The sequence below is a fragment of the Doryrhamphus excisus genome, chromosome 21 (genome assembly GCF_030265055.1).
Source record: "Doryrhamphus excisus isolate RoL2022-K1 chromosome 21, RoL_Dexc_1.0, whole genome shotgun sequence".
NCBI lineage: Eukaryota > Metazoa > Chordata > Actinopteri > Syngnathiformes > Syngnathidae > Doryrhamphus > Doryrhamphus excisus.
The window spans coordinates 11,577,456-11,604,862 of NC_080486.1; the positions used below are offsets into that span (position 1 = coordinate 11,577,456).

General features: G+C 43.4%; 1 protein-coding gene across 3 annotated transcripts in view; it reads left to right on the forward strand.

Annotated features, from left to right (window-relative positions):
• Positions 1 to 27,407, forward strand: part of drosha (drosha ribonuclease III) — a 180,891-nt gene that overhangs the window by 136,481 nt on the left and 17,003 nt on the right. For 2 of the 3 annotated variants that reach the window (XM_058059587.1, XM_058059589.1), the window contains exons 34-37: positions 6,925 to 6,995; positions 15,477 to 15,524; positions 21,171 to 21,328; positions 25,849 to 25,954. In XM_058059587.1, the coding sequence (XP_057915570.1) occupies positions 6,925 to 6,995; positions 15,477 to 15,524; positions 21,171 to 21,328; positions 25,849 to 25,954 (383 nt within the window). The remainder of the gene's footprint in view (positions 1 to 6,924; positions 6,996 to 15,476; positions 15,525 to 21,170; positions 21,329 to 25,848; positions 25,955 to 27,407) is intronic. The other variant, XM_058059588.1, reaches the window with a different exon arrangement.

Below are 27,407 nucleotides of genomic sequence, written 5' to 3' on the forward strand. Positions count from 1 at the left end.
CAAAGGCTGTTTTTTTCGTGTGAGACGGGAAGAAAAGCTCTGACTTGAGGGGTGGTTCAGGAGTTGCTGCTTTAAAAAAAGCGTAGCAACTGTCCCAACAACCGTGGTAATCACACTCTCGTCCGCCATCTTTGATGAATCACGTGATGTTGTTTACGTTTTACTGCGCATGCCCCCATTGACTATTCCGTTTGATTGACAGGAGATTGGAATATTCCTTTCCATGTATACACTGTTTTCTGGTATGTCATTCGTATGTCCTCATGTAAACGTGACTACTGACAAACAAAGGCTGTTTTTTTCGTGTGAGACGGGAAGAAAAGCTCTGACTTGATGAGTAGTTCAGCTCTGTGCCACCTGTTGCTTTCCAAGTATCCCCGAATAGAAGCCTGCCGGTAATTTTCAGACTCCAACGTCTTATATTTGGCTCAATACTGTCAATTACGTTCGACGCAATCAACCCACTTCCCACCAAATCGATAATTTGTCACGCCCACCTCGCTGCTCTGCGCACTTATGCACAATTTGCAATGCGCCTCGCGCCTCATTCTCTGTAAAAGCTGTGCCGGAATCCGACACACTCATAAGATTGGAGCAGCCCGCCGACGGCTTAGTGTGCATGTTTTTTGACCTTTGTTTTATTTGTTTCCCGCTGCGGTGACCGCTGAACCTGCGCTGTGTTGCAAGTGGCAGATAATCTCCTCCTTTGCATGGGCAAAGTTTCCCCGTCCTCGCAGTAGAGAATGTGTCTATCTCCTGAGCCGGCGGCAGGGCAATTCTCTGGCTGCCGACGCACACTCTGTGTTTGAGAGAGAGAGAGAGAGAGAGAGAGAGAGAAAGAAAGAAAGGCGGCGAAGGAATGGAAAGCAAAGGCATCTGCAATGCAAATGGCTGCCCTGCAACCCTGAATAATTCAAAGTGTTGAATGGAAATCTTGCTTTTCTGATCCTCTGTCATTAACTTCTGCCAGAGTGGGCCATTCTCATTTGGGCTCTTTTGGCCTGCGCACCTTCTGCTCTCTGTGCCCCCCCCCTCTCTCCCTCCCTTCATTCCCGCCCACCAGCGCCCACTTTACCTCTCCGTCGGCAAGAAAACCATTCGCCGCCTTCATAGAAACCATTGCCCTCCTGTTTGCCTCTCAGGTCCTTGTCTCTGATAAGCCGCATGGCTTCCTTCCGACTGAAAAGAATTGAGAGAAAGCGGCAGATGAAGAAAAGCCCCCCCTCTCTGTTTTTATGGCCCTAATTTCCTTGTACAGTTGATCTGTGGATTATACGCTGCCAGCAGCCATGGGGGATACAGATGGTGAACCTTTGTGAGGGCCCTCTCTAAGCTCTTCCTATTAAAAGAACGGAGAGAAAGGATTATCTCCCGCTCGCTGAATATCAGATTCGTGCACAATGCAGCCGGTGCGTTCAATGAGCGAGCGCTGTTCCTATTGTTAATTGCACCCGTTCGTTGTAGATGTGCTTGGCAAGTTGTTGTCATCGTCCCGCTACTGTTTTTTTTTTTTTTTTTGAAAAGTAAGATGTTTGATGTCGCAGTGGCGCCCGCCTTTTGTGGCTGAAAGTTTCTTTTATTTTTTTTTTTCCCTCCACCTCGTCTTTAATGTGTTGTTTTCTGCGTCCGTCTGCTGCTTCAGCCCCTATTGAGCTGAGAGGGAGCTTAATATATTATTTGATGGATTAGAGTCTGAGCGTTTTTGAATAATTCATTCTGGGTTATTAATGTGACTGTCAGCCGCCGGTGTTTCATATGCCCCCCCGACTCGCGCTTTTTTAGTGGTCACGGAAAGCTCTCAGACTTTGGGATTCTGTTCCCAAACATAACGCGCGCGCGGTCCGGTCGGCACGGCTGAATGAACGAGGCTTTTGACAGATGCGGAGATTCATTAAGAGAGCAGAGGCCTGATGTGGCCGGGGCTCGTTCACGCTGGAAAACTTGATTATGGAGTTTGTGTTCTCGCTGACCTCCAGCGTGGAGGCGGGGGTTTTTACAGTCCTTATCGTCAATCTAAATCCAGGCTAGATCCGATTGTCCGAGGATGCCTGGAAGAAGGCATCTTACATATCAAATGAAGGTCGGTTTTACAGTCTTGAAGACTTTAAGGCCCCCCCCAGGTTGATGGCATGGGGTTGTGGTGTATTGTACTTACCTGTTTCCCACATGGAACACAATGAGTGAAGGACAGGAAGCGTTCCTGATGCTGATCGATTAGAGCAGTGGTCTCAAACACGCCAAATGTGGCCCGCAGGACACTAGTTTGAGGCCCCCGCCTTGATATGAAAGTTTAATGTTTGATATGGATGCTGTATGCTATCATGTACCCAGAAAAAAATTATCATTAATATTCATGTTAAAGGTTAAATAACTGTTAAGAGTTATCCTCCCTATCTGTGTGGAAGTGGTAAGTTTTTGGCTATTTAAGTTTAAAGGAAATAACTTGGAGGCTACCGTTTAGGTCGCTAGCTCTCTAGTTTGCGAGTTAGCATGTGTCTCAAGACCCTGCAGTTGCGCAATATGTTGTAAATAAGAGTATAAATATGACTATAGTCGTGTTTTGTCATGTCTACAGGGCTCTAATAATGCTTTGTTCATTTTAATCTGAAAAAAAATAATTTGTCTACCCACCAACTATATGTGGTTTGTTAATTTTTAATTATTTACCGTTTTATTATTATTATTATATTTATTTATTACTGATTGATTGATTTTCTTTATTCTTGATCTTATTTTGTGTAGAAAAAATAAAAAGTAAGATATTTGAGAACAGTGGAATGTTTTTTTTATTAGTTTATTCATTTTTCTGTTTTTAATAAATGCGTTTTTTTTTTTTTTGGAAAACCTGATGTGGCCCAGCCTCGCCCAGACCCTAGCTCCAGTGGCCCCCAAGTAAATTGAGTTTGAGATCCCTGGATTAGAGCATCCCAAGTTTTTAGGCGTCTTTTATTTATCACAAAATGGTGGGTTGATTTAGAAATGTGGGAATTGCGGCAAGTCTACACGGGAACGCTCGGCTTTCCCGATGAAATACAATTTTTAAAACGGGTTTGGCTGCACCTGGTTCAAGTACGGAAGTACGCCGTTATGACCATCGCTCCGTCAATCCCTCATCGGCTGCGTCACGCCCTCTGTGGCTTGACGGTGGTTTCGCCCGTGATCCCGGTTCGGCCCCGGTCATGAGGTTCCATGCTAGCGTCTAATTGCCGGGGTGTCTTTGCGGCTGCGCGATGAGGCTGTCAGCTGCGTTTCGGCAGGCTGCCGGACCGAAGCACACATCTCCATTTAATGATTGCACCAAGTTGTGCAATTGATTGGATGGCTTTGGGGCACACTTTTTTGCACTGACAGCCTCCTTGTCAGGACTGCTCCGGCGTGAATTAACTGCATATCTTGGTTTCTTCATCCAAAGGCCCTTTGATTGACACCAAAAGGTGTTGCTTTGAGATTTTTAATACCTTTTTACCCGCGAGGCTCTTCTGCTTTTTCTCCCACCTTCTTCTTCCCCTTCATGGGAGAAGTTTCAAAAATGTAATCAGAGGCGAAAAGTTTGGTTTCTACAACTTGACGCCCCGCGTTTGAGAGCTTTCCAAATGTGCCGCGTCATCAAATAACATCAGCCTCCCCCCATCCCGAATTCAGTCTCGGCACACACGCACAAGCGTATCACGAGTGGTACTTAAAAACCATCGAAATGTGGTCTCACAGCTGGTCTCCAGAGGCAACATCTGTCACATAGCAGCATCTCAAAGTCTGGTCCACATGCTGCACAAACCACAAATCCGGCGCTGATACTTAGTGGAGAACACCCCGGGAAGAACCACTCCTCTCTGGAGACCTTCATGTGGTCCACCCGGCCACGTTGTGCCAAAATTAAAGCAGGCCTTCTGTTGAGGTGCACATCTGAAAGGAGTTCAACTTTGGAGTATTTTTGGAAAAAGAATATCTTCTGGGTTGCTCTCAGTCAACACTAATGTGTGTCCACATGGAAATTGGACAGAATGTGAAGTGCAAGCCAAAGCAACAGATGGCACCCTCGCTATTGTCTGACTGGACGGCCATTTTATTTAGCGTAATCCTGAATACCGGAATTGGGGAGTCATGGATGCGGACTTACTTCTCCGTATCGTACTTACAGTAACTGTTAGCAATACAAACATATCTAACACTGTGTCTTTTATGTAAAATGGACAGAGAACATAGCAATGGGATTTATTTTATGATGTGTAGCGAAGCCTGAAGTTTTTGCTGGAGCCTATCCCAGCTGTCTTCAGGGCGAGAGGCGGGGTACACCCTGGACTGGTGGCCAGCCAATCACAGGGCACATATAGACAAACGACCATTCACACTCGCATTCATACTTATGGGCAATTTGGAGTCGCTAATTAACCTAGCATGTTTTTGGAATGTGGGAGGGAGCCTATCCCAGCTGTCTTCGGGCGAGGCTGGTCGCCAGCCAATCACAGGGCACATATAGACAAACAACCATTCACACTCACATTCATACCTATGGACAATTTGGAGTCGCTAATTAACCTAGCATGTTTTTGGAATGTGAGAGGGAGCCTATCCCAGCTGTCTTCGGGCGAGAGGTGGGGTACAGCCTGGACTGGTGGCCAGCCAATCACAGGGCACATATAGACAAACAACCATTCACACTCACATTCATACCTATGGACAATTTGGTCTCGCCAATTAACCTAGCATGTTTTTGGAATGTGAGAGGGAGCCTATCCCAGCTGTCTTCGGGCGAGAGGTGGGGTACACCCTGGACTGGTGGCCAGCCAATCACAGGGCACATATAGACAAACAACCATTCACACTCACATTCATACCTATGGACAATTTGGTCTCGCCAATTAACCTAGCATGTTTTTGGAATGTGGGAGAAAACCGGAGTACCTGGAGAAAACCCACGCATGCACGGGGAGAACATGCAAACTCCACACAGAGATGGCCGAGGGTGGAATTGAACCCTGGTCTCCGAGCTGTGAGGTCTGCGCGCTAACCACTTGAATTTATCAAACAAAAATTTTTCCTATATAATAATATTTTGACTTTTTTTTGGTAAAATTACTGCTGCTTTTTCCATTTTTGCTAGGTATTTTTAGAATACGCCGTGGGCCAATAAAACAGCAAGAAAAAGGAACCATATTACTCTTCATATTGCAAAAAAAAGCGGACCTTTTGCCTTCTTTACAAATGACACATAGTGAGAAATAACCGGGCATTAAAAATGTCCTGCTGAGATTTTCCTGTACACAAAGAGCGAACTCGATCCTACCAGTGAGACGGTAATTTAATCACATTTCACCAACGTTTGGGGTTACGGTAAGTTTATTTGTGAAGGACACTGCAGACAGAGCGGGTGTGTTTGTCATTTATTTCTATTTCTTTATGGTTCCCGTTGATGTCGCCGCGTCTTCACAGAGGCTGCGTCGGTGTGCAAATGGCCTGTTAGCCATCTGAAAGCACTTTTCCTCCCCAGATGATGAATCCCTCATATGTTTTTGATGTCTTCCATGGAAGCCCGGCGCGCGCCTTCCCACTCGCGACCGCACTCGCGCACCCATTTTCCCCGCGCCTCATTTATGCACGTAATAAAAACCGCTGCATGATTGTATACCCAATTTGCCAGGTGGTTATTGCTTTCTAAATTGAATGAGCCGCCCTAAGTGTGATGCTTGGAAGTTGCCGCGCCGCTTAAAGGCACTCTGATAGTTGGAGTAAGTTGAAGTAAAAGAACAAAACACGGCGAAGGGGAGCTGACTTGTTAGAAAAAATAAAAAATAAAAAAAATAAGCCAGATGCTGCAAATCATCACCGCAGAGATAGATGCATTTGTTATATTCACCCTGCCAGCAGCCGTGCCTCATTGTAGACCAACCCTTTGTCCAATTTATTCTCTGTTCCTCAGATTTTTGTTGTGCTTGGATATGCACTGCTTGCATTAAAACGTCTCTGCTGCGCCGATAAACAACACCCCCCCCCCTTCAATATTTGCTCTGACTTTTATAGTTTGTTGGAAAAATCCAAGTAATATATGCTGCGGTTTGTTTGTTTTTTGCCTCCAAAAAAATGCACAAATGCTTATTTTATTATAATTTTTTATAGCAGTTATAGTTAGTTAGTTAAACGATGCCAAAGTTTCATATAATGACTTTTGCACATTTAGAAGTGAGCCCTGAAAGAAGTTTTTGATGGTTGAAAACGCTTGGTTTCAAAAGGTGTGGTAAAACCGTTCCTTTGTGATGTCACAGAGGGACGGACTTCCTTCTATATAAATTCTTTGCCCTCCCCCAAGAGCTGCTTTGCTTTTGCTAGCAATGCGCTAGCAATGCGCTAGCAATGCGCTAGCAATGCGCTAGCAATGCGCTAGCAATGCGCTAGCAATGCGCTAGCAATGCGCTAGCAATGCGCTAGCAATGCGCTAGCAATGCGCTAGCAATGCGCTAGCAATGCGCTAGCAATGCGCTAGCAATGCGCTAGCAATGCGCTAGCAATGCGCTAGCAATGCGCTAGCAATGCGCTAGCAATGCGCTAGCAATGCCTCGAAAGGTAATCCACATTTGATTACAATTCCTAAAGACGCCACCATCAGGCAAAAGTGGTCGGAGTTCCTGATTCCCGACTAACAAAATTATTTTAAACTGTCAACTGCATTTCACACTGGACTGTTTCGTCCACATGGGCCACTATGCAGCGGAATAGGTGCAGATTCTGGAAGAACTGGAACGCTATCTGTGCTAGTTATTGTGTGTACCTGCTCTATAGGAGTCCACAACTCAATACAAAGTCTTAATAGGTCCCCTTTAAAAACCAATTATAATGAAAATTTCCTGATGAAAACAATATTTCCAGAATATACACATGCACACGCTAAGCTGCTTTTAATTAAGTCTTGTTTGCTCGTGTCTTGTGCAGGTGCTGTGTATTTGGAGGGCGGCTTGGAGGAGGCCAGGCAGCTCTTCGGAAGGCTCCTCTTCAACGGCCAGGTAATTTTTAACCTCTGTACTCCTCACTGAAAGCAGGCGGGGCCACAAAAAAACATTCAGACGCAATAGAAAAAAAAAAATTCAAAGTATTTAAATGTAACTCCCTTTTGGAAGCAATGTGCTTACAATTACTCGGTGACGTCGGAGTCAAACTAAAATACGGTTCAGTGGCTTCCGTTTGTGCCAAATCCCTTTTTTGAGAAGGTCTCCGTTCCGTCATGTTTGTGATTAAAGTTAAACAATGGCTTTGAAGAGGATGTCGCCCGTAACCTGTCCCAAGTACTTGTGTTAAGACTTAGCTTACCAACACCAAAACAAGACTCCCGTTTCACCTGGCAACCCGCGCACATCAAAACCCACGCACTTATCATCATCATCGTCATTCCCTCTCTGGGAAAACAAACTCCAGGCTGGTAGAAATGGTGACTCAGTGTTGGGTTTGTGTGTTGGGTGCAGTGTTTTCACTTGATATTTGGCTTTTCTCTGTTTTACACAATACTACATGACAGCATTAGATTACTATGTGCTCTTTACTGCACTTCTCTCTCTCTCATTTTATTTATTTATATTTGGTATACAAGGCTCTAAAAGGTTGGGGACCATGGCTCTGTGTGTGTGTGTGTGTGTGTGTGTGTGTGTGTGTATTTTGTCAGCCGTGTTTGTTTTCCGTCGTTATTAATCAAGCTCATCTTTTTGTTGCATATAATTTACTCTGGTCGTCGTCAAAAGCAAAAATCCACAGCGAGACTATCAAATAAAAAAAAAAAAAAAAAAAACTTCACAGGAAGATGAAAGTTGGCCACGAGCGTTGTGATTTGCGAGAACGCGCCTTCACAGTCGAAAACGTCTGCTCTTATTATTTTAAGCAGTACATCCAGACATGAAACATGCTCACATTTGCATATTTAATGTTTGATTCAGCTACTGATGTTCTTGGATGTAAAAAAGCAAAGAGAGAGGGGGGGGAGACACAGAGAGAGGCTAATATGATGACCACTTGCATAATCCAATCAGATTATTTGCAAGCACTGTATCCAAAATTCAGTCTTTGCAAAGGATAATACTGTGGATCCCCACGCACTCAGAATGCAGCATTCATAACCCAGAAATGTGTGGGTTTTTGGTCAAAAATAATAATAAAAAAAAAAATCAGAAAATAGGCTGTTTTTCCCCTCGGAAAATGTGTCATTGGTAATAATCTTTAACAAGTGATAATCCAGCTAAAATGTACCACTGTTAGGAAAGACTCACAGTGAGGCGAACAAGATTAATATACGATATAAAGCAGCAGTGTGGATTATGTAGACGTGGCCTGTAGCGCTAGCTTAACGACCAGGAAAAAGGCTACACCGATGCTCCGATCTGCTCCATCCGATAACGGATTATCACGGATTACCATTTGTATAACTGAATAACTGAATTTGAGAAATAACTACACGGCATTACTAGGTTGCACGGTGATCTAGTGGTTAGCGCCGAGGTCCCGCCATTATGTCGTACCATGGCGGCCTTAGTTTCACCCCCAAGCACCGTGTTTCTGTCTGTGCTAGCACACATAGCATTGTGCGTTCCCTTTATACACGGTTCCTTCGGCGATGTGCTTGTTGTTCTCCGGTTCGCCAAAATAAAGCAGCGGGACTGAAAGACGAAGAATAAGTTAAAGCTGCAGATGTGAAGATAGATGAAGTGTAAATGTGGTTGGTGGGGGGTCAGACGTAGAAGCGTCCATAAATAATTGATGAATGCTTTTGTATTTGCATTTATCTCGGGCCCCGCCATGTTATGAGTCAATTAAAAAGACGTACAGCAAGTCTCCCACACGTACCCGACAGGGACACCAGGCGGTCCGGACCTGAAGATCTTTGATTCATCAAGATTAAAAGCACATTTTTTTTTTTAAAACTACATATTTGTACGTCTCGCCGCACAAAACTGCTGGGCAAGATGATCATTAATTATGGATCATTCTCCAAAAACTCAGACCTGCTAAAAGATGACTGGAAGGATTTAAAGAAAACTGCACATCATCCTCAATCCTTATGTGAGACATGAATATAAACTAATATAAATGAATGAATATAAGCTAATATGAACCAGAACCTCCTTCCTGGGTGCATTGATTTCACGTAGCAACATAAAAAGGAACACCGACTCTGAGCACGTTAACTTTTCTAAAGTCATTTCAATTCAACTTTATTTATATAGCGTCAAATCACAACAGCAGTTACCTCATGAAGAGCAAGCATTGGGCGACGGAGGCAAGGAAAAATCCTTTGACAGAACCCAGGCTCCATGGGGGGCGGCCGTCTGTCTCGACCGGTTGGGTAATAAAATAATAAATAAGAAAATAAAAAATAGAGTAGAAGGATAGATGGTAGATCAGGGGTGGGCAAACTACGGCCCGGGGGCCACATCCGGCCCGCCAAGTGTTTGAATACGGCCCGTCCGTTCTTTCCAAAGTATTTCATTTAAACTCAACATACGAACTGGCATCGTGGCTTGAGCCAACCTTTTGATGGTTTTATCAATTTTGTTATTTGATGTGGTCTGTTGTTTACAAAGTGCTCCTGAAAAAAGGGACATAATAACAATAATAATAAAATGTAAAATATTTAAATATAAAATATTTAAATATAAAATTAAAGTTACCAGTGAGCAAACATACTTCCTCAATCTCTACCATTTAGATTATTTGTTCAACTTTTCTTGACACCTTCAGGAAGGTAATCCTTTTAAATGGGAGCCTTTTTTTTTTTTATTTTATTCCGATGGGGATTAGCGCGGGGTTTACAGGAGAAAAAGCCGTTTTTAAATAGTTTCATTATGCTGACAAAACTGTCTTATTAAATTGTCCTTAGAGGGGATTTTTTTTTATCCCGTACAAAAGCCGTCAGAATTTAAAGAGGTGAAACATGCACTCAAACAAGATTAAATGAAAAGTGAATCATGCAAATATGTATATCATGATATTCAGCAATGCCATAAAGTGGGGACTTAAGATGGTACCTTGGGGGACTCCACGTAGGTAACACCGCTACAGAACTACGAGCCGCGTTGTGCCGAAGTTGTGCCGTACTTTGAAAGTTTGCACGCGTGCAGCTTGAGGATCGAAATAGCTTGACTTGTAACCCCCCCCATGCTGAATCCTCCTGATGGCCGCTCTGCTGCACAAAGCCGAGAGGAGACAGATGGACACACCGAGCAGACAACCAAAGCGGCCGGGTGGTATTGTGGGTGTGGAAGATACATTTCTATGCTCAGTGGAAGCGCTCGAATCCGAGTGGGCCTCATTACCAACGTAATGGTATGCAATAGAGTAGCGAAATAGTCTACCTCTCCCCCCCATTAGACCCTGAGAGAAGTTCCATTTGTCAGTTTGGTTCATTCACACCTGGCTGACCAGACCCATATCCTCCTCTTTTGTCTCGTAACAACACTGGCTCACACATGGCTGGTCCCCCCCCGCCCCCAACCGGAACCCTCCCATTGCCTCTTACCTTTTTTCTCAAGTCAAAAATCGTAAAAGCGTGCCATTTCGCTTACTCTTTAATTCCCTAATTGCTGAATGGTACGCGCCTAAGGCAACTGCTTATTTGTGTAAACGGCTTTAATCATTTTTCCAATAAAACATATACAATACAATTCTCAAATTAAAACATAAATTACCCCGTTTTCCGTACTATGAGCCGCTCTGTAATAATAATAAAAAAAAAACATCACAAAGAGGGGAAAAAACTGCTTTACTAGACTATAAAACTCAAGACCAACAAGTTCCCCAAGCTCACGATCTCTTTCCACATTACTGAATCAATACAGGAGCAGCATATACCGTAGTTGTCACAAAGCCGTCTCGTTGCCGTCGACTGTAACGTTGGCTCCTTGGGGGGGGCATGACAGTCGCTACGAATTAACATTTAAAACATATTCAATTATATAATAAATGACTGTCTTCTAGCACCCGAGCTCAGAGAGACCTCGCTTATGCAGCGCAACAATCCCACCGTGGTTAGAGAGAATAGGATACTAGGGTTTTCAAGCTGCGGCTTCCCCTTTGCACTATTGCTAGCCAAATGCTGTGGGTTTGTTTGTCGGCACCTGACTATGGCCGATTACTATCCTCACTCTAGATCACAAATGGAGCACATGAATTTTTCATTTTTTTTTCCCTTTCAGCACATCACCTTTTTTGTTTCCTAACAGTCACGACCAAATTGAGCTTCATTGCACGCTAAAAGGGAAAAAAAAAACCCAGCAGAAGTGAGAGATGCTAATTTGCTAATGACTGCACAGTGGAGGTTATTAAAGCCTCAGAAGAGAGAGAGATGGAGAGCGAGAGACTGACAGCCTCTTCTTCAGGGCGGGGGGGGGGGGGGATGCTCCATCGCTCCATCGCTCCATCGCTCCATCTCTCCATCGCTCCATCGCTCCATCTCTCCATCACTCCATCCCAACTGCAGTAATAGTGTGATATTGCAGAGAGATGATGTTAATGCCACCATGCTGTCCTCAGGGAAGTCCCTCTGTGGAGGAGCAATCATCATCCTGATGAATTCACTTTTTTTTTTTTTTAATGCCCATTGGCTAATCTTCATACTTTTATTAACTCAGACTCCCACATGGAAAGTTTTCTTTGACAACAGAGAATGGGTGCCATGACGCTTCCTTTGCAATAAATGCAGATCTTGCTTTTTTTTTTTTGTAGTTGTTGTAAAACGTGTAATGGAGTATATAAACAAGACTCATCCAAATTATTATCAATGGACTACCACTGTGATATTATACTTTATGCCATACGTACCGCCAGTTCGGCAGCATGGTAGTGATTCATAAACGAAGTGGTCCGCAACCTTTCTGAGCCCACCAGACCTCAGAATCATCTACTACTAATCGCATGTACCAATGTTTGAAACTAAGGAAAAGCAAACGTATCAAATGAAAACACACAATACAATTCATTATTTAGTCAAAATTATTGAAATTATTTGTGCAATTTACTGTTTACGCTGTTCATATTTGATGTCATCTATTTATTCACCACATTATTATTATTATTATTATTATTTATGATTATTATACAGGAGCCAGGCAACAATATTAAGTTGGCAGTTTCACTGCTGCGTTATTGTGCAATGACAAGAAAGCTATCTATCCATCTATCCATCTATCCATCTATCCATCTATCCATCTATCCATCTCTCCATCTATCCATCTCTCCCTCCATCTCTCCCTCCATCTCTCCCTCCATCTCTCCCTCCATCTCTCCCTCCATCTCTCCCTCCATCTCTCCCTCCATCTCTCTCATCTCTCCCTCCATCTCTCTCATCTCTCCCTCCATCTCTCCCTCCATCTCTCCCTCCATCTCTCCCTCCATCTCTCCCTCCATCTCTCCCTCCATCTCTCCCTCCATCTCTCCCTCCATCTTTCTCATCTCTCCCTCCATCTTTCCCATCTCTTCCTCCATCTCTCCCTCCATCTCTCCGTCCATCTCTCTCCCTCCATCTCTCTCCCTCCATCTCTCTCCCTCCATCTCTCTCCCTCCATCTCTCCCCGTCCATCTCTATCTCCATCTCTCTCTCCATCTCTCTCTCCATCTCTATCTCTCTCCATCTCTCTCTCTATCTAGCTCTAGTTTTTCCAACATGAATGAATTATAGCTGTGTTGTCGTTGTCGTCGTAGTCAACACATGCACTCTAATGCAAATGTAACATTCTTAATTGGCGACTCCATAGGTATGAATGTGAGTGTGAATGGTTGTTTGTCTATATGTGCCCTGTGATTGGCTGGCCACCAGTCCAGGGTGTACCCCGCCTCTCGCCCCAAGACAGCTGGGATAGGCTCCAGCACCTCCCCCGGATAAGCGGTAGAAAATGAACATAACATATTCTTGGCCTAGATTAAGCATTGATTAGTTGCGATAAATGGCTGACTAACCGTGACGTCCGAGTAAAATAAATTGATTACATGTTGTACTTGGAAATTGTTTCCATTTCAAATGTGAGTAAATGTAGTTCTAAACGTGTGCGCGTGGCTGTGCGGTCGGGGATGAAGTGTACTGTATAGCCTTTTTAATAAAACATCCACTGGCAGTGAAATCTCGGCTGACCTCAACTTGTGCTTCCTGCGTTCTTTGCCCTTTCGGCAACAAAAAGTATATATTTGCCATATTTCAGCAAGAGGCTACGTGCATTCTTCACTGTGTCCTTGGTTGGAGCAATATGAAGTGGATGGGAGCCATGCATTCTCTCGCCATTGTCTCCCTGATGCATTCCTTCTTCCCGCCCACACAAAGATGTCGCCAGAGCTCCGGATCACGTGGAAAAAAACGGGCAGGGTTGAAATTAGTTTTCACCTTGATCATCTACTGACAGGAGACTCGGTTTCGGACCTCGGGGCCGACTTTTATGTGGGTATTGATCAGAGAGGCTATCTCCTATCGACTCCTCCGCCGCACTACTACATTTGATGGATTGATTGGCAGAGTGCAGCCAGAGACCAATTTGTCAGGGAGCATCGGACCTTGTCAGAGAGGAGCACCATTATGTCCTCATCATGGTTGGCCCTCGGTCCCTCAAGTACGATGATGCCTATTCACGCTTGCCGCTGGATCCGTGCGCTTCTGCACGACTGAGCCCAGAAACCGTCGGTGCTGATTAAAGCCTCCGTTTTGATTGAGGCCCACCTCAACATGGCGTCCACTTTCACTTTACTTTTAGTTCATTAACGACGTCATTCAAATTTCTTGTTTTCTCTGTAGAGGCGCGTTTGGCGGATGCAGATTTGCACTTGGTAATTACCCCAGTCTTGTGTGGGGGGGGGGGAGAGGAACTTAAAAAAAAAAAAAATGTTATTCTTAAATCCCCACTCCATCCCGGCTTAGCCATTGTCTGCCTCGTCTTAGGGAATAATTGAAACATTAGCCGTTGAGTCCACGCTGCCACTTCATTAGGCACACCTACAACTCAATGTTGCGCTCCTGTTGCTAACGTCTACGAGCTCATGTTACCGTCGATGGTTTTAACCAGGGGTCTCAAACATGCGGCCTGTGGGCCAAATGTGGCCCGCAGGACACTAGTTTGAGGCCCCCCTGCCTTGATATGAAAGTTTAATGTTAGTTGCTGTATGATATCATGTACCCAGAAAAAATTATTACGTTTGATTAATGTTCATGTTAAAGGTTAAATAACTGTTAATTGTTATCCTCCCTATCCGTGTGGAAGTGGTAAGTTTTTGGCTATTTAAGTTTAAAGGAAATAACTTGAAGGCTACCGTTTAGGTCGCTAGCTCTCTAGTTTGCGAGTTAGCATGTGTCTCAAGACCCCGCAGTTGCGCAATATGTTGTAAATAAAAAGAGTATAAATGTGACTATAGTCGTGTTTTGTCATGTCTACAGGGCTCTAATAATGCTTTGTTCATTTTAATCTGAAAAAAATAATTTGTCTACCCACCAACTATATGTTGTTTCTTAATTTTTAATTATATTATTATATTTATTTATTACTGATTGATTGATTTTCTTTATTTTTGATCTTATTTTGTGTAGAAAAATAAAAATGCTGTATGGTATCATGTACCCAGAAAAAATGATTACGTTTGATTAATGTTCATGTTAAAGGTCAAATAACTGTTAATAGTTATCCTCCCTATCCGTGTGGAAGTGGTAAGTTTTTGGCTTTTTAAGTTTAAATGAAATAACTTTATTGAAATTGAGGGGTATAGTGACAAAAAAAGGCCTACATGCCCACACCAAAAGTATTAAAACCAACATTTTCATGGATGAGGAAGCTTAAGAAGGTAACCAAGACATGAGAAGTACTTATTGTTTTTAGTGTATTTTATAGCTGATTTAATACATGGCTCAAAACCGACCCGGTAATATAAGAGATAGTTCCAGAAAGCGAACACAAGAGGAAGGTTAATGCTGATATCATTTAGCTCTCCTGGAGTCTTTGTAATGTGCGGTGTTCTGGTACTGTGGTCCGGACCTAAAATGTGGTCACGTAGCATTTGGGTACTTCTATCATGGGGCGGCTTTTGTGCTACTTTAAGTCAAATATTCCAAACCAAAAATTCCATCTTGCATTTTGTTTTTATATTCTGATATATACACTGCTCATTTTTCACTTTTGATTGACACAACCAGAGAGGCGTTATTTAAGAAAACGTTTAGTTCTATGTTTGCCGAGTGCATTGAGTTTGTGTGTGTGCGCGTTATTGGCGTTTTTCCGGTTGGTGTGCTTTTAATTCACAAGTGTAGAGAAACAATGATTTTCAAATGCTGCAGGCAACATCAGCCGAGTTTACCTATTTGTTTGCGCTCCGTTTGGCTCCCCGACTAGGAAGCGTTTACTCAAACGTATTGACTACTTTCATTAATATTTCACCGCCACCTGCAGGGGGCCGGGAGCTAGGAGCTGCCAGTTGGCCGACTGGAGAATGTGATTGATAATTTGACGTATTAACATCTCATCCTCTTCTCTTAGCAGGACCTGCGGGATGTCTGGCTCAACTACCCGCCACACCCTCTGCAGGTGGGTTGTCTTGTCTGTTTTTTTATTTTCTAACAAGGTTACATTGGAGTACATCACATTCATTCATTCATTCATTTTGAGGGTCGCGGGGGTGCTGGAGCCTATCCCAGCTGTCTTTGGGCGAGAGGCAGGGTACACCCTGGACTGGTGGCCAGCCAATCACAGGGCACATATAGACAAACAACCATTCACACTCACATTCATACCTATGGACAATTTGGAGTCGCTAATTAACCTAGCGGTCGAGTGGTTAGCACGCAGACCTCACAGCTAGGAGATCAGGGTTCAATTCCACCCTCGGCCATCTCTGTGTGTGTGGAGTTCTACCCGTGCATGCGTGGGTTTTCTCCGGGTACTCCGGTTTCCTCCCTCCCAAAAGGTAGTAATTCAGGTAATGTAACATAAGGTAACGTCTCCATGTTTTTGTGTCATTACTGCCACCTAAAGACCGGAATGCTACATGCATTCATTCATTTTCTACCGCTTATCCTCACGAGGGTCGCGAGGGGTGCTGGAGCCTATCCCAGCTGTCTACAAGCGAGAGGCGGGGTACTGGTGGCCAGCCAAATCACAGGGGGCTAACGTCATTGCAGCACCCCAATGAATGCGTTGCTCAAATGCAATACAGTATGTGAGTTTTTTTAATTCATATTGGTGTTTGTATATTTGAGTGTGAAGTTGCTGTATGATGACTTTAGTGACTGTTTTATTGTTATATACACATATAGACAAACAACCATTCACACTCACATTCATACCTATGGACAATTTGGAGTCGCTAATTAACCTAGCATGTTTTTGGAATGTGGGAGGAAACCGGAGTACCCGGAGAAAACCCACGCACGCACGGTGAGAACATACAAACTCCACACAGAGACGCCCGAGGGTGGAATTGAACCCTGGTCTCCTAGCTACATCACAATTTTATATCATTACTTTTGCTTTGTTGACAAAGGAAATACTCGATAATGTGCATGCAAAAGAGAGATGGCATCTGCAGCGATGGAGAAAAAAATGGCTTCTAAGGTCGTGCTGACCTCCGCTAGCTTTTATTTGGATGACGATATACATCTCACATCTCATCCATCCGTTCTTCTCCTTTGCATCATCCGCCCAGAAACGCCGCACATGTCAAGAGTGTGTTGTTTGAAATTAGGATTTAGGAGACGACATCAAAGATGCTGTAACAGGATTACAGTCTCGGATCACACGGACCCTACAGGGACCGCCAGGCTTCCTGCTCTCTGATGTGCTCGTGAGGAGCAAGTGTTTCTTTGTGTCTCTCTGCCGAGGCTGGTCCCTTTTTAAGCGCCGTTATTCTCTTTGCTCCCTGCATGGGGTTCATACATACATCTTTGCATATTTGTGTTTTGGCCCAAAATAACAGGCTTGCTCTTGTTTGTTTTTCATCCCCAAACACCGATGTTGTTTTGGTTGCGTTCATTTTATGTTACTGTTGCTCCTCCGGAGGTGTGGGCTCTGTGGTCAGGGGTGGAGCACCCCGGGGTCAGCCCCCCGGACCGCTCTTTGGCGTGAGGAGAGCAGTCATTAGCTGCTTCAGAGCAACATCATCATTATTACCACACAGCTCGTTGAGGGACTGAGGTTTCCTCGTGGGCGGGCGCTTCTTCGCTAGCAGCCTTTTGTACTTTGATAGTATCGTGACCTTATAGCTTATGGCAAGCACTAACGGAGGCAAAAACGTCCTCTTAAGGCCTGGTACGGATGGTGGTAGTGTATTTCCAACATAACGTATTTTTCATATTCTTAGCATTCTGGGAGTTTCGGACTGAAAACAAATTGATAACAAAAGCAGTCATGATGCTGTGTTTGAACCGTTTGGACTAGAGCAGGGGTGGGCAAACTACGGCCCGGGGGCCACATCCGGCCCGCCAAGTGTTTGAATACGGCCCGCCCAATTTTTGTTTGTTATTGTTATATTTGTTGTATCTATTGTTATATTTGCATATTTTACATAATAATAATATAATAATTATTATTTTAATTTTATTGTAATATTATAATATTTTATTATTTTTTTAATATTTAAATATAAATATAAAATAATAAATAATAATAGCAGATTGCATGACAATTTTACAGATACAATAATACCAGGTGGACTGTTACGTGTAAAATATATAGTTGACTAGGGTAGCTAACAAAGTAGCAAAGAGTGCAAAATTTTGATGCTTGATTCTTGCAATTTTACCCAATTCCCATTTTTTTTTTTACTGTTTGCTATCCATCAGCACTTAACCGATTGAGAGAGCTGGTCTATTTGCAACATCGTCGGTGTCATTAAGGGGGAGGAGGTTGCCAAATCTAAGCCAAATTTCAGCCAAAAGTAGACAAATGCAGATTTGCCGCGTACACAGCTCGAGATTTTGAAGTATTTTATGAAATGAAACTTACTAAATATCATTTTAAAAGCTCCTTTTAACAAAAGTCCATTCAAGTCCATCACGTCTACACAGTTGAGAAGCAGAGCTGACTTTAATAATTGCAACTGCTGCAAGCGTTTTTTAGCATCGAACGTGTTCCGAACTGTTGCTACCAGATGAGCAGGTATCCCCCGACCCCCACCCCGCCAAGAATAAAACAGGTGAAGGAGGTCCTGCCTTAATGAGCTTTGAGTGCACGGCGATGGCAGCTCACCAGCGCATTGCGAAATTACGGCAACACCTTGTCTTTGGAATACACACATACATTAGCCTAGCCGCCGACGTGCCCCGGCGAGCTTGACACGCTCATCTTCATGTTGTACACGTTCGCCCCTCCGCGTCATCACCTGCAGCGCTCCGGAATAATTAGCCGCCACGTCGTTTACCTGCTCTGTTTTCCGAACGTCTGCTTTGGTTTTAGCGAGTCTTTTTGGACGTGCGGAAAACATGGCAGCAGTTTTTTTTTTATTTGTATTATTATTTTTTTTTTCTTCTCACTGCACTTTTCCGCTTCCTCCCCACTGTGTTTGAAGCCTCACCGCTGACCATTACCCCGAAGGACAGCTCGCGCCTACGAGTGCCGAAGTCGTCAGATGTCGTTAGTTGAGATGCATGACATTTAAACGCCTTCCTTTAATTAACGGAGTGGGCCGGCGAAGGCAAAAAAAAAAAATGAAATGTTTCATAAGACACGACGTTAAGATGGAATGGTGATATTACCGGCAGCATTCCAATTAAAATATTGAGTTTAAAAATACATCTCTGCTCTTTGCACCGGTTCAACACGTGCAAAGCAGGAAGGAGGCGGGAGTCGTTTATTTGCAATTTCCACAACGAGAGCGCCGCAAGACGAGAGAGGTGGTCACCTGCGAGCGGGCTTTGCTTTATTGTTGATTGCTGAGGGGCTTTTACAGCGAGCGGCCTAATGAAGCAAACTAACAAGGTCACTGGAATGTACCACGTTCCTCCGCAAAAGGATGTCTCGGTCAAGCTCACAGTTGTACCACGCTGAGACCAATTAGATGTCTCTCGTAGCCTAATTAATGCGCCCATAAGGATGGCTCTTGATTAAACAAACATGCATATACATATTTTCTTAGCGTACCACTTCTTTCTTTTTTTTTAATGAGCACGGGCACTCATCACGCTGAAAGGAAAGAACCGCTTGTCTTTTCTGGCTTTAGCCGGACTCCGCGGCCCCTCCAGCAAACGGTAAAGAATAATCCACAACCGTCCAACAAACCGTTCTTTTAAAGCCTGATCAGGGCTCTGATCTCGTCGCTAAAGTGTAACCGAGGCAGCGGCGATATTAATGGACCGTTTGAGTCGCTCGTTTGGGCGAGAGGAAAAAGGGAACTGTTTGACTTCACACTTAATGAGTACCAGATTCCATCTGCCGCCGATCTTTGGAGTTTGTTTTGAGGCGGAGGGAAAAAAAAAACACACTCTAAGCGGCACATGTTTGATTTAAGGACACTCGTACAGGGAATTACTGCACTGAAGAAGTCTTTTTTTTTTTTTTTTTTTTGTCCGTGTGCTCTTTGAGGCGTCTTGAGTGCCCTCGCTGGACGTAAATGTGGTCATTTTAAGACCTTTTGGTCCTCTTAGATACTACTTTCATCTTGTGTGAACAGATGGAACGTGAATATCTATCTAGAAATTGAAGTTTAATGCAGTCAAAGGACGACTGATGCGTTCCAGAACCTCGTACAGGAAGTCCAATCACGTCACATTCTGAGTACTTGCATGTCAGCATTTAATGTTTATTTTTATGCCACAGCAAACGCTTATCTGGAAGTAGGATTTGTGCATGATTGGCAGGTCCAGGATCTCTTGAGGATCCGTGTGCTCTTGGACGAGTCTGAGTGCTCAGACCATCTGGACCTCTTGGATGGTGCTGGCAACTTGCGTGAATGACAGGATGTATGTTATGAATATAGAAATCGAGTTTAATGTTGAAATAATAGTGACGCTTGACTGTCGCAGCGGAAGCGGGGAGTTTTTGGATTAGCTTGCTAGCTTGTGAACGTCCCTGAAAGTCCCTGCAGCATAAAGGCTGGGTTATACTTATACTTGTACTATACGGAAATCCGTGCGTGACTTTATACGCCGTGTCCGCTGCCATATATTGAATAGTGCCCGCAATTGCAGCTCGTCATTCTTCCCACCACAGGGACTTGTACCCGAAAGGAGAATGTGCTTTCCAAACACGGCAAAATCAAATAAACAACAAATATCTTGACTTAAAACACAACTTGTGCTCACACTACTGTGTTACTGTCATATAAATACTGCAGTTTCTCTAATTCAGCTGCTAGGATCTCCTGCTCGTCTGCCATTTTTTTCCGTGTTCCTCCGTCTGCCTACTTGGAAAAATTTTGAGAAATTTTTTGGGAAAAAAATTCGAGTAGTCAACTGTACCGATACCAAAATCAAGCAATACTGATGGAGACAGCAGCAAAATGGTCATTAAAAAAAAAAAAAAAAAATATATATATATATATATATATATAACCAGTCATGATGTGCGATATCCGAAATCTACAGAAAATCTACAGAAATTGAGCAATACTGATGTAGGCAGCAACAAAATGGTCATTAAAAATATATATTTAATATATATATATATAATATATAACCAGTCATGATGTGCTATATCAGAAATCTACAGAAAATCTACATAAATCAAGCAATACTGATGTAGGCAGCAACAAAATGGTCATTAAAAAATATATATTTAATATATATATATATATAATATATAACCAGTCATGATGTGCTATATCAGAAATCTACAGGAAATCTATAGAAATCGAGCAATACTGATGTAGGCAGCAACAAAATGGTCATTAAAAAAATATATATAATATATATATAATATATAACTATATTGACAGTTACTATGGTACCCATTATGTCATTGTATGGTCATATCACCTCGTACTTCGGTACATGACAAAAAAAACAACTTAAAATATGTTAGGAAAGCAGGAAGTGAACAAATGTAACAGTCACTGATTGTAAAAGTACCAGATGGAGGGGTAGGATTTAATAAGCTTTGCTTCTTCCTACTCCTTTCGGACATGTGGAACTGTGAACTGATTATGTGATGCATTCAATTGCAATCTGATGCACGTTCAAATGAAATTAAACCATTACCATAATAACATGTTCTGTACTGTACACACTGTGTGATCGGCAGGTCCAGGAGCCACAGACAGACAGGCAGCTCATCGAGACGTCGCCCGTCCTGCAGAAACTGACCGGCTTCGAGGACTCCATCGGGGTGCTGTTCACGCACGTGCGTCTGCTGGCTCGAGCCTTCACGCTGAGGACGGTGGGCTTCAACCACCTGACGCTGTAAGTGCGATCCCCACGTGTACCTCAGACTTCCAGACAATTAGCTCACTTCGTCACCGGTTCTTGGCGTTAAACACCAATCTCTCTTTTCGACTTGAGGTCAGCGCCATGCGGCGGGAAATGATGTTTTTTTCTTCTCTGCGTTGTCCATTTTCTGCCCTTGTCGTAATCTACTTTGACAGACGCTTCTCTCTCTCAAGCCCGTCAGTGAACGGCGGCGCTTCACTTTGTTTTGCTCGCAAACCGCACTCGTACATTCTGTCTGGGAGAGATTATGGCTCTGATTATTCACTGTTAATTAATGTTTCCCGGCGAGGCCGTGGCGATTTAATGGCAACAGACATCATTGTGTCTCGGCAGCGCAACCCCGCTCGCTTTGAATAGATTGCAGTTCCTGTTAGAAAACGATAATGAGACAGTTCACGCTTGTTTGTGTGGCGACGGATGCTTTAGCTCGCTCGCCGCGCAAATCGTGAGTTTGACAGCCAAAGCAAATTAGCGCTAGCGCCACACCTGAAGTCTTATTGGCAGGCTGCACTCTAATTGCTTTCTTAGCTTGGCTGCCATGACGGTAACTTGTGGAAGATGCTGTGTGTCTGGCACTCGTGCACCGGCGCCTTATCTTGAGGTCAGTGTGGTCCATTACAGGTTTGAGCTTTACTTACGCCATATTTCTATTGCACAAACATAAATTGTACTTCATATTCAGTAGTATTTTTTCCGTAATGTATGTTCTTTGACTGGTAGGTAGGTTTAGCTGAGGAGAAACAAGTTTCTTGCGAGCCGCCGCAGAGAAAGAGCCCCCCCTTCCCCCCCAAGTACTAAAGGTGACTCCGAAGTGGGTCAAGCTGTAGCGATGGTGAGGAGGAGGAAGAAAAAAGAAGGCGAGATAAGACAGCGAGAGGTCAGGCAATCAGGTAGGCAACAGATGAGGAGACAGGATGCCGGCTGACCTTTGCCGCCCCCCCCTCGCCTTATATAGAGGACACACTGACCTTGAAAACAACCCAGTGGAGAGGCTCGGGGGGGGGGGGGCCCTCCCTTTGCCCCAAGGCGCTGGGCTTCCTACCTCGCCTGGCAACACTTGAGCAACAGTTTTATTTGTGGAAATGCATTCAGCCGGGGATGCAACCTCTGGATTCATGGATTTAGGCCAGAGTTTCATATTTGAAGATGTGTAGTGAAGCCTGGCGTTGTCATGACGTCATGAAAAAAAACGCACCATCAAAAGTGGAGCAAATACTACATAAGGCAGACGCTCTAGGGATAAATATTATTGTTTGAATGTCGTTAAAAGTCACTTTAGTGTAATGGAGGACCTTTAAATGTGCATGTTATTGAAGACGTGTGTACACTTAATCAAGTTTATGATTACAACAGCTTGACCCTGGAGCAGATTACTTCTGTTCCTTGTATTTCCTATAAGAAATTAAACAGATAGCCAAAAGCAACCCTCTAAAGACCCTTATTACCGTTTCAAAATCATTAAAAATCTACTTTGACCTAACATTTTAAAGTCAACCTGCATTGGAGCCAAACGGGGCAGTGACGCACCAGATCTGGCTGGTACAGCAAGAGGTCGTGACAATCTGGGTAGACACATCTGGTTCTCAGATACTGGATAGTGTGGTAGCCTACAGGAGTCACTGAGATATCAAGAACTTTAATCCAAAAAACTCGACTGATGAAGACTGCTAAGAAGTACAAATTCAGGCAAAAATAATCTCACACATTTGTTGGTTAAATAAAACGCAAATAAAGTAAATAAACAAAAAAGTGTACGGTAGGCCGGTTGATTTTGGTTTCAACGCAGATCCAGTAGCTCTGAAATTGGTAACCCATAACAAGATAGTGTTTGTCGCTGGTACGGGATCATGTCTACCAAGATTGAAATGCAAACGGAACACTTGTTGTGTTGCAGTTATTGATTTGTTTGTTTTGATAAACGTTTTCCACAAATCCAATTCATGGCAGCAACTAAAAAAGAAGCGAAAATCAATGCTATTATAAAGAAACAAAGCAAAGCGGCATTATATGAAAAAAAATGGCTGAAAAAACACCTGTTACTTTACTTTATTTGCCTTTTATTTAACCTACAAATGTCAAGATTATTTTTGCCTGACCCTGTATTTTTATTATTTTTGGATACTTTCTGTATAACAATATTTTTAAAAATAATTTATTCAGCTACTTATTTTTGTTTCATTTAAATTAAAAAAATTATTACATTCTAAAATTGTTGGTGTTGCTTAAAAATGCACATATTTAGTTGTATTCGGTGTAAAAAAAAAAAAAAAAAATACACAAAATAAAAAGGCTCCCGAGCCCTGATGGAACTATGGTGATTAAAAATTAAAGAAACTAGAATAAAATCATCAGGCACCCCCGCTTTGTAACATGCCGCCATATTCTTTTAAAGAAGTTTGCCATTCATGTTTATGATTATTCGCCCTTGAGTTAGTTCTGCTACAGTTTAGCATGAAAGAAACCGTATGCAGTTTTTCCTTAGTTGGCTTCCTAAAATGGAGAAGTTCTCTCTTGCAGGAGGAGCGAGCATCCCTCCTCCTCCTTCTCCTCTTTCTCTTCCTCTTCCTCTTCTTCTTCACACAGGCTGATGAAGGTGTTTCAGATCAAAGTGGAAGCACCATGCTTTACTCCCCGTCTTCCCCTCCAGCTCGCTGCTGCTGCTGCATTGTGCGAGTGAATAAAGGACGAGTGTTCACACAGCAAAAGCCTTTTCCTCTCTGACCTCACCCCCCCTGCGCCCCCGCAGCCCCCCTTTTTGCTTCCAGTCGTCACTCCTCAAGATTTGCCTCCTCTTTTACTGGGTGTGAAACGTGCTGCTTCCTTTTTGCCAAACCAGCCTCAGATCTGCTGTTGTTGCCCTGATTGGAGCCATAATAGTTGATGGGGGGGTTGAATGTCGATGACATATATATAATATATATATATATATATATATATATATATATATATATATATATATATATACTACTTACAGTATGTGCAGTCTGCTTCAGTTTTACATGTTTTCTCTTTAATGTACACTTTGTTTATTGAGTATTGGCACATAAAAATGACAAAAACAACAAAAAAAAACCAAATATCAACCTATGCACGTCCCCCGTGGCCGACGTGACTCAGCAGAGACTGATATGATACACAAGTAGCTCCCTCAAATTATATTTGGACCTGTTTTTAATTAAAAAAACGATGCAGGGCCCCCGGGGATAAGTTTGGCGACGTTTTGAAATAATAATGGACTTTATCGGCCTTAATTATAACCGTGTGTGTATTTACGAAACGGGTGCAATTATGTAATAATTCATAAGTTGAAGCAAATCTTGCCCCTTGTAGTTCAAACAAAACCAAATATGTCAGCCTCTGCTCGTTGACTGACTGACGGACGGACGGATGCTCAGCTGCGCTTTTATGATTCTAACAAGGTGGACAATAACCTCATGACATGTTTCTCCGATGGGTCGCCTCCTCTTCCTTTCTCTGCATCCTGTTCCGTCATGCGACACATCAGTCGGCTGGATCTGTGCATATGGTACCTCCGTCCGTTATAGCTGCCCGCCACAGCTCATATCTGCAACGCTGATCTAGAATTCTCTTTAACTGATGGCCAATAGCACAGCAACTATAGTGTGGACCCCCCACTTAGTCTAGTGTTGTTTTTTTTTTCCAAAGTCGGGATGCATTTACATCAGGGGTCTCAAACTCAATTTACCTGGGGGCCACTGGAGCTAGGGTCTGGGCAAGGCTGGGCTGCATCAGGTTTTCCAAAAAAAAAAAAAAAAAATTTATTAAAAACAGAAAAATATACAAACTTTTTCAGTGTTTTGGTTCCGATTTTCTACAATAAAAGCTCTGATAAAACATTCCACTGTTCTCAAATATCTTAATTTTTATTGTTCTGCACAAAATAAGATAAACAAATCAAGAATAAAAAAATCAATCAGTAATAAATAAATATAATAATAATAATAAAACTGCAAATAATAAAAACTTGAGAAACCACATATATTAGACACCACACCACAAAGCATTATTAGAGCCCTGTAGACATGACAAAACACGACTATAGTCACATTTATACATTTTTATTTACAACATATTGCGCAACTGCGGGGTCTCGAGACACATGCTAACTCGCAAACTAGAGAGCTAGCGACCTAAACGTTAGCCTTCGAGTTATTTCCTTGAAACTTAAATAGCCAAAAACTTACCACTTCCACACAGATAGGGAGGATAACTATTAACAGTAATTTAACCTTTAACATGAACATTAATTAAACGTGATAATTTTTTTCTGGGTACATGATACCATACAGCATCCATATCAAACTTGCATTAAACTTTCATATCAAGGCGGGGGCCTCAAACTAGTGTCCGTGGGCCGCGTGTTTGAGACCCCTGATTTACATGAAATGAAATGTTCTCACATTGGTGCAGAGGGTACCAATGCACTTTTTTGCTCTTTTAAATATTCTATCCATGTGTCCCGTTTTATCCAGGGGTCATAACCAGAGGATGGAGTTCCTGGGAGATTCCATCATGCAGCTGGTGGCCACCGAGTACCTCTTCATCCACTTCCCCGACCACCACGAGGGACATTTAACGGTAAGAGAAAACTCGCCGTTATCCGACCCTATGATGATCATTGTGAGGCCAAACCATAATCTTAGGCCTCCGAAGTAGCACAAGGATGAACTTTATGCACGGATTCCTGGCGGAGCCGCAGCTTCCAAACATGGCATCCTGCAGGTGTGTGGCCCCGCCGCCGCAGCCGCCGCGGTCCTTGACACCACATCCTGGCGGCATTAAACCACACACACACACACACACTCCTCCTCGCGGGAGCATAAATCCGTCTGCGGAGACGTTTTTGCGCTGCACATGTTGACAAATGTCTCCGCAGTCGTCGGTTGCTTTTCCTCTTTAGGGAGTGATGCGCTGAACTTTGCCAGCGACATTCCCGACAACGTGTGCCGTTAAATCAGTCCTCACCTGCACTGGTTTGACACGACTGTCTGGTACATTTTTTTTTTACATCCTGTTTGCTCTTCCATCCTTCCTTTTGGGTTATGATTTTTTGCAATGTACTTTTGTGATGTACTTCCTTCCTGCCATCAATCTTTTGAGGTTTTGACTCCTCCTCTCCGACTCCATGCGGCGTTTTACCGGACTGTGGTGTCGCAATCGTTACCGCGCAGAAACATTCCGTTGCTCTCCATCTTTTCTTTGTGAACTCGTACTTCTCTGATGTATTTCCTTCCTTAGTTCCTATCAATCCTTGTCTCTTCAAAAAGTGTCAGTCTAGGTATTCACGTCTCCTTCGCCGCCGCGCTGTTTACTGTACTGTGTCGTGGCAATTGTCGCGGGACAGAAACATTCCCCACTTTTTGCAGTTCCTCATCTTTATCGGCACCTTTTTTTTCACCCCCCTACTGTCAAGCGTGAGATAAAGACTTGCGTGTCACAAAGCGAGCGATCACACCTTAATGAAAAGGCACCAGGCCATTTTTATGGGTGGCACTGTACCCCCCCCTCATTTATATATTTTTTTGTTCTGGCGAGCATCAGCGTTTCTCTCCACGCGTGCCGCTATCAGCTCCAGGCGGCGGCGTTTGAAGTGGTCTGAAAGCGAACAAGAGCCCGATGGTGGATATTCTTCACTAGATGGAGCAGTGACGTCAGCCATGTTGAAAGGCTGCGTTACGAGACAGATAGCTGCAGCAATGCCACACAAGTGAAGATAAGGTACATCTGAAATGGATTTCAATTCAGGGATAAAAGTGCTCATTCAACTAGTGGTGTGTGTGTGTGTGTGTGTGTGTGTGTGTGTGTGTCAGTGCGAGAAAGCTTCCCATCATCTTACATTCGGCAATCCATCTTCTCCGTGAGCATCTTGCAGCTATATTTAACATGTTTGTGTTTTTCCTTTCGGGAGCGTTGATGTACCTCAAGCCTGTGGAAACACAGCGTCGTCCGCTCAGCCCCCCCAAGTCACCATGCAATATTTACCAGAGCAACGTGCAATCTCCCCGAAACATTTACTAGGAATTACCATTTC